This window comes from Engystomops pustulosus, chromosome 1, assembly GCF_040894005.1.
Source record: "Engystomops pustulosus chromosome 1, aEngPut4.maternal, whole genome shotgun sequence".
Classification (NCBI taxonomy): domain Eukaryota; kingdom Metazoa; phylum Chordata; class Amphibia; order Anura; family Leptodactylidae; genus Engystomops; species Engystomops pustulosus.
The window spans coordinates 269763878-269776647 of NC_092411.1; the positions used below are offsets into that span (position 1 = coordinate 269763878).

The 12770-nt window shown below is 44.4% G+C and overlaps 1 protein-coding gene across 1 annotated transcript in view; it reads left to right on the forward strand.

Annotated features, from left to right (window-relative positions):
- Positions 1 to 12770, forward strand: part of CPZ (carboxypeptidase Z) — a 41470-nt gene that overhangs the window by 4751 nt on the left and 23949 nt on the right. Inside the window, exons 3-6 of the mRNA XM_072126147.1 lie at positions 3178 to 3552; positions 6361 to 6576; positions 8061 to 8257; positions 9419 to 9580. Coding sequence (XP_071982248.1) covers positions 3178 to 3552; positions 6361 to 6576; positions 8061 to 8257; positions 9419 to 9580 — 950 coding nt within the window. The remainder of the gene's footprint in view (positions 1 to 3177; positions 3553 to 6360; positions 6577 to 8060; positions 8258 to 9418; positions 9581 to 12770) is intronic.

Genomic DNA, 12770 nt, shown 5'->3' on the forward strand with positions numbered 1-12770 from the left:
GATATCCACTCTGGGTTGGTCACTTTACTATATGGGCCACATTTATCAGGGCTTGCACTCCTGTAGTCTGGAGTACAAGCTCTGAAATAGGTGCAATTCCTATTCTCCACAACAAGTGAGAGTGGAGTGGTGTGAACGGATGCTTGCCTGGTGGATCGGTGGGCCGGCACAAAGCAGTCTTGGAACCTTCTGATCCCTTGGCTATTGGGAAGGATGGAGGATGGAGTGGGGGTGCCATCATACAATAACATATGATATAATAGTTCTGCACGGCTTTCTTAAAATGTAAAGTAGAGCCCCTGGTTCAGAAATGTCTTTCACCACATCAGCTGCCATTGCTATTCATAAAATGGCTTCAGATGGAGGGTCATGTGCTCCTTAGTATCCCTGACCAACCGAGCAATGACGTAAGCCGACCCCTGGGAGCAAAGTCTAAGTGAAACCCGGTTTTCACCAGAGCCCGCCGCGAAGCTGGCTGGACTTGCTGCGGCGTGGTGCCACCAGGTTGCCTTCCAGGCGCGACTTTGCTAGCAGTGGCAGCCAAGGCGTAGTACAGAATCCTGAGGCAGAGACGGAGTCGGGGACAAGCAGGAGGTCAGGACAGGCAGCACAGGATCAAAGTCGGGGACATAACGGAAGGTCAGGACAGGCGGCATAGATACGAAGTCAGGAACGGAATCAAGGTCACAATGGGAAATTACTATAAATGCGCAGGGAGACAAGTTTTTTCTAAGGCACGAGGCTCAAAGATCCGGCAGGGGGCAGAGGAAGAGTCAGTCTTTTTATAAGGGAAGGTGGCCAGCTGCACCAATTAATGGTGGGCTGGCCTTTTAAATATCACAGAGCCGGTGCATGGACGCACGCTAGACCACAGGAGACGGCGCTAGAGCCGGGAGAGGTGAGTGTCGCCAGGCTGCTGGGGCATGGAGCGGCACACAGGTGCGTCTGTGATCCGAGACATGGGTCGCAGGAGCACCCGTAAAACTTATGATAGTATACATTAATAGAAGATTAAAGGGAACCTGTCACCAGGAGACCCATTTTTAGCACTCCCTCAGTCTCCACAGAGCAGTGGTTCTCAACCTGTGGGTCGGGATCCCAGGGGGGGTCGAACGACCAAAACCGGGGGTCACCGAAAGCCATCGGAGCCGCAATTTTACTGTGTTTTTACTGCGAGTTGCATGGTTTGGGGGTCACCACAGCATGAGGAACTGTATTGCGGGGTCACAGCATTAGAAAGGTTGAGAACCACTGCCACAGAGCATAGTACATACACTGCCAAAGTATTTTTGTATAAAAAATTGGTTTTACAGAAAAAAAGATAAGTTATATTGTACCTTTCATTAGCATTTGCTGTGTGACAGGGCAGTTGCCTATTGGGAGGGGCTGGAAAGGAGCAGTTCCCCCCCCCCACCCTTGGGGAACAGCTTCTCCATGTGACCTTTTCAAATATATGAAAACACCCATCACTGGGCTTAGCGACGCCCCCTGCTCCTCTACAGCCAATCCTGAGTGAGGGGAGTTATTCATATATTTGAAAAGGTCACATGTTTCCCAAGGGTGGGGGGGGGGAACTGCTCCTTTCCAGCACCTCCCATTTGGCAACTGCCTAGTCACACAGCAGATGCTAATGAAAGGTACAATATAACATATCTTTTTTCTGTAAAACCTAATTTTTATACAAAAACACTTTGGCAGTGTATGTACTATGCTCTGTGGGGACTGGGGGAGCGCTAAAAATGGCTCTCCTGGTGACAGGTCCCCTTGAAGGTCCTGGAAGGTAGATTAGTCGTAGACAGTTAGGATCACACATCTCTATCTGCAGCCATTTTATGGACAGGAACGGCTGACGAGGTAAGAGACATTTCTGAACCAAGGAAAAAAAATCAGTACAGACCATTTAATAGATGTATACTGGTAAATTACCTAATATCTTACCCCCCCCCCCCCCCCCCCACACACACACACACACACTTACACACACATTACACATGAGGTAAAGTGCCCAACCCCTGTAATAGCCTCTAAATAAGGTTACAGCCTTGGCGGTTACATGACTTTACAGAGGCACAGTGGTGCTGGCTGTTACACTCCTTATTAGTAAGTTTCAATAACAAAACTAACAAAATCTGTGTAGTAGTATTTGAAATGGACAAATGACTGGAATCGTTGAGGTTCCTGTGAACGTTGCGGCTATAACTTGCGTCACAGATCACGTTATAGGATGTATGATCAGTGATGTCATCATTCCTGCACATGTGACCTCTGATGTCAGTGACAGCTTGCCGTGGCCAATGAAGTCTCAGTATTTAGGGTCTGTTCTGAACAGGAAGCAGATGGCACAGAGCTTGTGCCCCTGGAGAGGGGTTGACTAGTTTTTTCAAAAAGCCTAAAATGTGCCTATTAACCAAAATGACTAAGAGATTTTAAAAGGTCAATCACTGTATATAGCACCAAAGCCCATTTGTTTTGGAGATAAGTGGGGGGTCATACATCGGAGCGATCTAATTTTAATACATGAATTTGCTCTGAAATGGAAAAATTGCTAGTGTTCCCCTTTAAGTAAGCCTGATATATAAACATGATGCATCAGTAAAAGTAAACCTAAAACTTAAAAAGGACCATTCACTACCTCACATGTGGAGAAGAACACACGTAGGGCCTGTTTAACAGATTCAGGGGCATTTAGAATTTTATTTCTAGCCCCCACAATTGCTGAGATATCAGTCCTGGTATCTGACCATTAAAATCCTCTACACTGTCAAAGAGGAGGTGCTGGAGAAGAGGATGGGTAAGATTAACATACCACATGTCCCCACAAAGCACCTACTTAGTACCACGGTTTCTGAGATATCAGTTTTGGTATTTGACCATTAAAATCCTCTACAATGTCAGAGAGGAGGTGCTGGAGCAGAGGAGGGGCAACATTATCATAAAATATGTCCCCTCAAAGCACCTCCTCTCTGACAGCAGAGAGGGTTATAATGGTCACATATCTTTTCTGATATCCCAGCAACCGTGGGGGTTACAAAGAAAATCTGAAGTGCACCATAATCTGTGTAGGGGTCCCTACTGAATAGTGTAGGGGACATGACGTGGTGAATGTTGGTTTTTAAACTCTATGTTATGTAGATTATACATCTAATCAGCTTCCTGTTTCTTCATTTTTCCTTCAAGGAACCTGCACAGATAACTTCCTGGGATATTGTGATGATTTACCCTACAGCAAAACTATGTTTCCAAATTTATTAGACCATCGATCAAGAGGGGATGTGGAGTTCAGTGCTGAGTACATCCTCTTAAGTGTTCTGGACAACCTGCTCCAAGGAGAATGCAACCCTGACCTCAGACTGGTGGGATGTGCCGTCCTTGCTCCAAAATGTGAAAAGAACAAGATTGTGAAGCCCTGCCGGAAGGTCTGCGAGACTCTCCGGAAAAGTTGCCTGCCCGCCTTCGATGCTATCGACATGGCATGGCCTTACTTTTTGGACTGTGATCGATTCTTTGTGGGGGAAGAAGAGGGCTGCCATGATCCACTGGAGAAGCTTAGAGGTAATAACAAGCAAAAATTCTTTAGAAATAGATATTTTGATCACATTTGTGTGAAATGTTAGCCAAAAAAACTGTCCCCAACCCCCCTTACAAAGGCAATGTACCATCAGAATCCATCCTAATAAACCAGGGACATTACTCCTAGATCCAGACACTGTGACTGTGGTAATCTTCTTATATTTGATATTAATGGTCTCCTTCCTTCTAAAATCAACTTGTAAAATTATGCTCATGAGTCAGAAGGGCTAATGGAGCATTACTAGAGCCCCTCCATGCTGCAGATCCAAAGGCACACTGTACAATAGGGGCGAAGTGCTGAGGGAGCAAAGGGAAAGGGAAGACGGTGTAGCAGCCTATGAAGCTATAGCACAGAGGGGCACCCGTAATGCCCCCAGAGCCCTTCAGGTCATTTACATGATTTTAAAAGTTGATTTTGAAAACAAAGGAGGCCATGCATAATAAATATCAGCAGACTACCACACTCACGGTGCCTGGCTCTATGAGTAAGTGTCACTGGTTTATCATGATGGATTTTGGTTGCAGATTTCCTGTAATGTTATATGTAGCAGTAAGTCAGAGTTTAGGCATTTAACTGCAGCTATAGAGAACTATGGAGCTGGTAAGTTCACAGTATTCTCCTTATTCCCCACAATCAGAGAAGATTTCACTGGATGTAATTGGAGCGTAATCACTTCTCACATTGTACAACTGGTATATAATCTGTAATTAAGAGGTATCTACTATACATAGATTTGAGCTGCTGTATCTAAGCTGCCATAATATAGATGCACACCTTACATAGAACTGAGCTGCTGTATCTAAACTGCCATAATTTAGTCATACACCTTATGTAAAACTGAGATGCTGTATCTAACCTGCCATCATATAGGCGCACACCTTACACAGAACTTAGATGCTGTATCTAAGCTGCCATCATATAGACGCACAATTTACAGAGAACTGAGATGCTGTATCTAAGCTGCCATAATATAAGCACACACCTTACGTAGAACTGAGATGTTCTATCTAAGCTGTCATCATATAGGCACACAACTTACATAGAACTGAGCTGCTGTATCTAAGCTGCCATAATATAAGCACACACCTTATGTAGAACTGAGATGCTGTATCTAAGCTGCCATCATATAGGCACACACCTTACGTAGAACTGAGATGCTCTATCTAAGCTGCCATCATATAGGCACATAACTTACATATAAATGAGTAGCTGTATCTAAGCTGCCATCATATAGGCGCACGCCTTACATAGAAATAAGCCGCTGTATCTAAGCTGCCACCATATAGGCGCACACCTTACATATCTAAGCTGACTTGTCATAATTGATGCATTATTAATACTCTGGGGGGGAGAAAGGGAAAACATATCTTGGGGCCTGTGTCATGGGAGTCGTCACAAATCTTATGTCCTGGGGTCTGTGATTCTTTAGTCGCACCCTGCAAGTCGTCCATCCCTGATGTGAGGGACCACAATCTGTATACTGTACCACAGAATGGGGCAGATTTACTTACCCGGTCCGTTCGCGATCCAGTGGCGCGTTCTCTGCGGTGGATTCGGGTCCGGCCGGGATTCATCAAGGTAGTTCCTCTGCCGCCCACCAAGTGGCGCTGCTGCGCTGAAAAGCATCCGGATGCCCTGAAATTCACCGACCCGGACCAAGTGAAGGTAAGCGCGTCCCAAGCGACACATTTTCCATTTTTAAATGCGGCGGTTTTTCCGAATACGTCGGGTTTTTGCTCGGCCACGCCCCCCGATTTCCGTCACGCGCATGCCGATGCGCCACAATCCGATCGCGTGCTCCAAAATCCCGGGGCAATACAGGGAAAATCGGCGCAAATCGGAAATATTCGGGTAACACGTCGGGAAAACGCAAATCGGACCCCCAATGTGTTGGTGATATACAAGTAAAAAATAATCTGAGTGAGAAATTCTTTAGCGAGGATTTCTGGTCTTCTGTGGATTTCCTACTTTCTAACATTTTTCCTGGAAAGTTTCCGGCTCGGTGAAGTATCCGCTCACACCCTTTCTATTGGCATCTGCGCTCGCCAGTGTCTAGACCTCAGTATTAAAGATTTTATGGTGGGGCCTCTGTTACACAGATTAACACATTCACCTTCACATTCATGTGGCGGAATGTCTAAATGTAAATTCCAATTCTGGATCAGTTAAAGGGATCCTGTCTGGAGGATTTAGGGCCACACATCAGCACCAGCCTGATATCCAGGACAGTGACCCCAACACAATGATGTCCTTCTATATTCTGGGAAATTCAGCATTACACAGAGAAATATCTTTGAATGTTGCATAAAAATAACCTAAGGTGTCATAGGGGGTGGAGATAAGTCACATTGGGGCGGTACATCCTATATGTCTCAAATCGCATCATCAACTGTATGGTAGCAGATGCTAAAGAAAGCTTCAGATCAGATATTATTCATGTGGGAAAACAGGAATAACCCTTTCTGGATAAATATCGATTGATAGACAGACAGAGACAGAAAGACAGAGACAGACAGAGACAGACAGAAAGACAGAGACAGACAGAAAGAGACAAACAGAGACAGACAGACAGAGACAGACAGACAGGCAGTCAGAGACAGACAGACAGAGACAGACAGACAGAGACAGACTGACAGACAAAGATACAGACAGAAAGAGACAGAAAGAAAAAGACAGACAGAAAGAGACTGGGATTATTTTTAAACAGGCTCTGTGTAGTCAGAGGTCAAGGAATTAGATGACCGCTGATGTCAGTTTTGCTGGTTAATATTTCTTTCTGCTTCTTGCAGTCAATGTAGAGGTCACACCTGAAGACCTTACTCCTCAAGGCCCGTCCACCTTCATAAGCTTCAACCACCACAGCTACAGGCAGATGGTGACCATCCTGAAGAAGACCGCAGCCAAGTGTTCCCATATAGCCAAGACCTACAGCATCGGGAGAAGCTTTGAAGGGAAAGACCTGTTTGTTATTGAGTTTTCCACCAATCCAGGACAGCATGAATTACGTGAGTACTGACTCTATCTACATAGCTGTCATGTACATACTGCACTGTAATTGCGATCTAGAGTCACAGTGCCCCCCTGTAGCCAATAGTGTCAGTGCCTCAAATACTCACAGTGTCCTCATAGCAGCCAAAAGTCACAATTCTCCCACATGAGCCAATAGTCATAGTGCCCCACAGTAGCCATTAGTCACAGTGCCACCACAATAGTCATAGTGCCTCCACAGTAGCCATTAGTCACCGTGCCCCCAAAATAGCCAATAGTCATAGTGCCCCCACAGTAGTCATACGTCACTGTGCCCCCAAAATAGCCAATAGTCATAGTGCCCCCACAGTAGTCATTAGTCACTGTGCCCCCAAAATAGCCAATAGTCAAAGTGCCCCCACAGTAGTCATACGTCACTGTGCCCCCAAAATAGCCAATAGTCAAAGTGCCCCCAAAGTATTCATAAGTCACTGTGCCCCCAAAATAGCCAATAGTCAAAGTGCTCCCACAGTAGTCATTAGTCACTGTGCCCCCAAATAGCCAATAGTCAAAGTTCTCCCACAGTAGTCATTAGTCACTGTGCCCCCAAAATAGCCAATAGTCAAAGTGCTCCCACAGTAGTCATTAGTCACTGTGCCCCCAAAATAGCCAATAGTCATAGTGCCCCCACAGTAGTCATTAGTCACTGTGCCCCCAAAATAGCCAATAGTCAAAGTGCCAACACAGTAGTCATTAGTCACTGTGCCCCCAAAATAGCCAATAGTCAAAGTGCTCCCACAGTAGTCATACGTCACTGTGCCCCCAAAATAGCCAATAGTCAAAGTGCTCCCACAGTAGTCATTAGTCACTGTGCCCCCAAAATAGCCAATAGTCAAAGTGCCCCCACAGTAGCCATCAGTCACAGTGCCCCCAACATAGCCAATAGACAAAGTGCTCCCACAGTAGTCATTAGTCACTGTGCCCCCAAAATAGCCAATAGTCATAGTGCCCCCACAGTAGCCATCAGTCACAGTGCCCCCAACATAGCCAATAGACAAAGTGCCCCCACAGTAGTCATTAGTCACAGTGCCACCACAATAGCCAATAGTCACAGTAGCCATCAGGCACAGTGCCCCCAACATAGCCAATAGCCAAAGTGCCCCCACAGTAGTCATTAGTCACTGTGCCACCAAAATAGCCAATAGTCAAAGTGCCCCCACAGTACCCATTAGTCATAGTGCCACAAAAATAGCCAATAGTCATAGTGCCCCCACAGTAGGCAATATTCATGGAAAATGGGTCATTATAATAGCCCCTTTTGTATAGCCTTTAATGTCCCCCTGTCTGTAGAAATGAAGGGAAAAATAACTAGAGAGAATTTCTACATGTATATAAATTCTAGTCCTTGAGAGAACCATCGCCTCTGGAAGACTTATTAGAATATTTGGTGTTTTCCTGAAGAGTTTTCACAGTATATAATCGTACGGCGAATGACACAAATAATCTATCCTTTCTTTTATAGTGAGGCCAGAGTTTAGATACATCGGTAACATGCACGGCAATGAAGTGGTGGGGAGAGAGCTGCTGATATATCTGGCGCAGTATTTGTGCTCGGAATATCTTCTTGGAAATCCCAGAATCCAGACGTTAATCAACAACACCAGGATCCACCTCCTGCCCTCCATGAACCCAGACGGCTACGAGCTGGCATCAGAGGAGGTAAATGTAATATTCATTATGGCTGGAAACTCCAATGGTCACAGACCCAACTTCTTTACTCTTGTGTATTATCCCTGTACTGTGACATCACTGTGTGTATTATCCCTGTACTGTGACATCACTGTGTGCATTATCCCTGTACTGTGACATCACTGTGTGTATTATCCCTGTACTGTGACATCACTGTGTGTATTATCCCTGTACTGTGACATCACTGTGTGTATTATCCCTGTACTGTGACATCACTGTGTGTATTATCCCTGTACTGTGACATCACAGTGTGTATTATCCCTGTACTGTGACATCACTGTGTGTATTATCCCTGTACTGTGACATCACTGTGTGTATTATCTCTGTACTGTGACATCACTGTGTGTATTATCCCCTGTACTGTGACATCACTGTGTATATTATCCCTGTACTGTGACATCACTGTGTGTATTATCCCTGTACTGTGACATCACTGTGTGCATTATCCCTGTACTGGGACATCACTGTGTGCATTATCCCTGTACTGTGACATCACTGTGTAGTATTCCTGTACTGTGACATCACTGTGTGTATTATCCCTGTACTATGACATCACTGTGTGTATTATCCCTGTACTGTGACATCACTGTGTGCATTATCCCTGTACTGTGACATCACTGTGTAGTATCCCTGTACTGTGACATCACTGTGTGTATTATCCCTGTACTGTGACATCACTGTGTGTATTATCCCTGTACTGTGACATCACTGTGTAGTATCCCTGTACTGTGACATCACTGTGTGTATTATCCCTGTACTGTGACATCACTGTGTGTATTATCCCTGTACTGTGACATCACTGTGTGTATTATCCATGTACTGTGACATCACTGTGTGCAATATCCCTGTACTGTGACATCACTGTGTGTATTATCTCTGTACTGTGAAATCCCTGTGTGTATGATTCCTCTACTGTGACATCACTGTATGTATTATCTCTGTACTGTGACATCACTGTGTGTATTATCCCTGTACTGTGACATTACTGTGTGTATTATCCCTGTACTGTGACATCACTGTGTGTATTATCCCTGTACTGTGACATCACTGTATGTATTATCTCTGTACTGTGACATCACTGTGTGTATTTTTCTATCTCTGTAATCTATATCTATCGCCTTCATCTCACAGGGAGCCGGCTACAATGGATGGACAAATGGCCGGATGACCGCACAGAACATCGACCTCAATAGAAATTTCCCGGACTTGACTTCAGAGGTGCATAAGATTATGAAAGTTCGTTCTGCGCGAGTCGATCATATGCCGATCCCTGAGTCGTACTGGTGGGGTAAGGTATGAAGGATTATCGTTTTATCCAGAATATTTTATACTTTATCGTTTTATGCTCTTTATACATATTCTTATACATTTCATTTTTTTACTGGTTTAGGTTTATACATTCTTTTTTATGTTATCTACATTTTTATATCAATGTATATGAATTATTTTTTACAGTATTGCATTACATTTAATTATTGAATTATGGATGAAAGGGAAACCTGTTTTACAGTTTTGTACCACTTAACCCCCTCATGACTTTATACAGCTGGAGTATCGGGTACCAAATATATTCATTTCACCGTAGCCAGTTGCTGCATTGAAGAGAAATCTGGGTTGAATGTAGCTGTGGGTCGGATGGAATTGGCCCAGCTGAGTATCCAGAGCATGTGCAGTGATGTTATGGGGCACATTTACTATGGGTCTGAATCGCTCTTTTTCGCCGGGTTTCCCGAAAATTATCGGTTTGCGCCAAATTGCCCCGGGATTTTGGCGCACGCTATCGGATTGTGGCGCATCGGCGTCGGCAGGCATGCATGCAACGGAAATCGGGGGCGTGGCCGTCGTAAAACTCGTCAGATTCGGAAAAAAAACGCGGTAATTAAAAAAAAAAAGTGTTGCTTGACGCGCGCTTACATACACCAGGAATAGGTTGGTGAACTATGGCGAACCTCGGCGGACCTCGGTGCAGCAGCGACACCTGGTGGACATCGGGCGAAGAGGAGAGAACAGGAGGAAACAAGCAGGAGTGAAATTAACATTTTTAGGACCCTAAACCCCAGTCATGCAGGCGGATTAGTAATTCACTTTAAGCATAGAATAAAGACTGATTCCAATCATTGCCTAATTATATCTGAATACAATTCATTTCAATGTAAAAATATTGAATTAGGGGCATATTTTGGGATATGGTTGTCTCCAGTGAGTACCAAAATGGTTACACGTTGGGTATTGAAAGGGAACCTGTCATCAGGAAGGTCATCTTTACATGATGACAGGTTCTAATAGCATCTGGCATGTTGCCTTGCCTTTGTCGTGCATCTGAATAATTTCTGTGCTTTTTAATCATTTTTTGTCATAACCTGGCTCCCTGCCAGCTGTGTGTGGTAAGTCCCAGGGGAGGGGGAAGTTTAAATGAGAACTGCGGCCATGATTTTCCTGATGACAGGTTCCCTTTAAGCCAATCAGACCATTCTCTGGTATGCTTTTTGTCATCTACATAATGTATGGGATAGCAGGTGAATAATGGCACACTTCAAATTTTCTGTGAACTTCAACTTTACTATTCTAATGTACATATTCACATTCTTTGTTACCTTAAGGACAGAAAGGAATGTTTTCAATGCGAAGCTCGTGACAGCAGCTGCCGAATGAAAACATGAAACATTTTTAACTGTTTACAATCACCACTAGAGGGAGCTGTTATGCCTACTGTAGACTGTGCTATATTGTCGTTCAGTAGAAGCATTTAGCTCCCTCTAGTGGTCGATGCATGTATTGTAGTCATCGTTTTATCACTTTTTAGTCTGAGTTTCATCACTTTGGTGACGTACTGGCTATAAACCTATATAGAGAAATGAATGATATCCATAAATTGATTACACGATGATGATATACAGCCGGGATATGACATAGGTGATATATACAATTACCACATATGGCTCCATCTCATCTGATCCCGTCACTGATGTGCTGCCTCTGACGCCGAGCTCAGTATTCGTTGTCTTCATCTCATTTATGTTCATCTCAAGTTATGGGGAAGTTATAATACGTTCAGATTTGTGCGTAATGAGATTCACTCCTTATATTCTTCGGCAAGGTATGAAATCCATTTGTGTGAACAGTAAAAGCAATTATGGAGATTATTCAGAGGGAAGGAAACAATTACTGCGTCCGCTCTCCACTAAACTGTCATCTCCTCCGCGGGGAAAACTTCTTACAATGGAGTTAATGCATCACTTCAGTTACTTCTACTTAATAAAAGCAACGTCCTGGATCACAAGGATGCGGGAAATCTACCATCAGAATCCATCCTGATAAACCAGGGGCGCGTAGATGGTGGATATTGGGAAGCCTTGAGAGGTGGATGTGCAACATCTAGGGCAGTGATTTTCAACCAGTGTGCCGTGGCACACTAGTGTGCCGCGACACATGGTCGGGTGTGCCGCGAGGAAAGTTCCCCAAACTATGGTGCCCCCTGTGTTTTGTTTCCCGGCAATACGCAGTCTCGGCTTCTTACAATGTAGGAGACATGTACAATAACACATGCGCAAGCTTTGAACCTTGCGGGACAAAATGACGTCACCAAGGCCGGCGCATCGTCCTGAGAGCGGAGAGACTCTCGCATTTGCCCACCGCCAAGGTAATGCCCACCAATAATGCTGACTATATGAGCTTTTGCCTGAGTATATGAACTGTTGGCAGAATACTCAGCATATGAGCTGGTACTTGTAGTACTCCAGCAGTATACTGCATATAACAATGAGAAATGTAAAATGAGAAATACTATAGTCATGAGGCTGGAGTACTACAAGCACCAGCTCATATGCTGAGTATATGAGCTGGCACTTGTACTCTGGCCTCATGGCCATAGTACTTCTCATTGTACCCCTTTATATTGCAGTATATGAGCCACATAATAATCAGCACCATATACTAAAAACAGAGAGAAACTGAGAACTGTTGAGGAAGAGCTTTGTGTGTGTCTTTCCACCATTCCTGCCAGGATATCCCTTTTGTGTTTATCCAAACAGGCCCAGGTTTCACACTGAGTAAAACAAATTTAGAATCTATATTATTAACTATATGTATAATATGACTGTTTTAGTGTCATTTTGTGCTATTTTGGTTGGTGGTGTGCCCCAGGATTTTCTAAGTATAAAAAGTGTGCCGCGGCTCAAAAAAGGTTGAAAATCACTGATCTAGGGCAACAGTATGTTGGGGCAGCTGGATACTAGGATTGGAGTGGCTGGATCAGTTGTATTCTAGCAGATGTCACAATAGCACAGTCCTCATCTATACCCGTCAGGGTAGGCAGAGTGAAGCAAAAGGGGCGCTGTGTGGTAACAAGGTTCCCGTGTGGCTCTCCCGATGTAGGTGACGGGTCCCTGCTGATGGTATTGGGGGATTCTAATAATAAAAATTCCTTTATTATATAGTGCACACGGAGCTTGCAAAATCAGTCCCTATCCCAAATCGGTCCCTG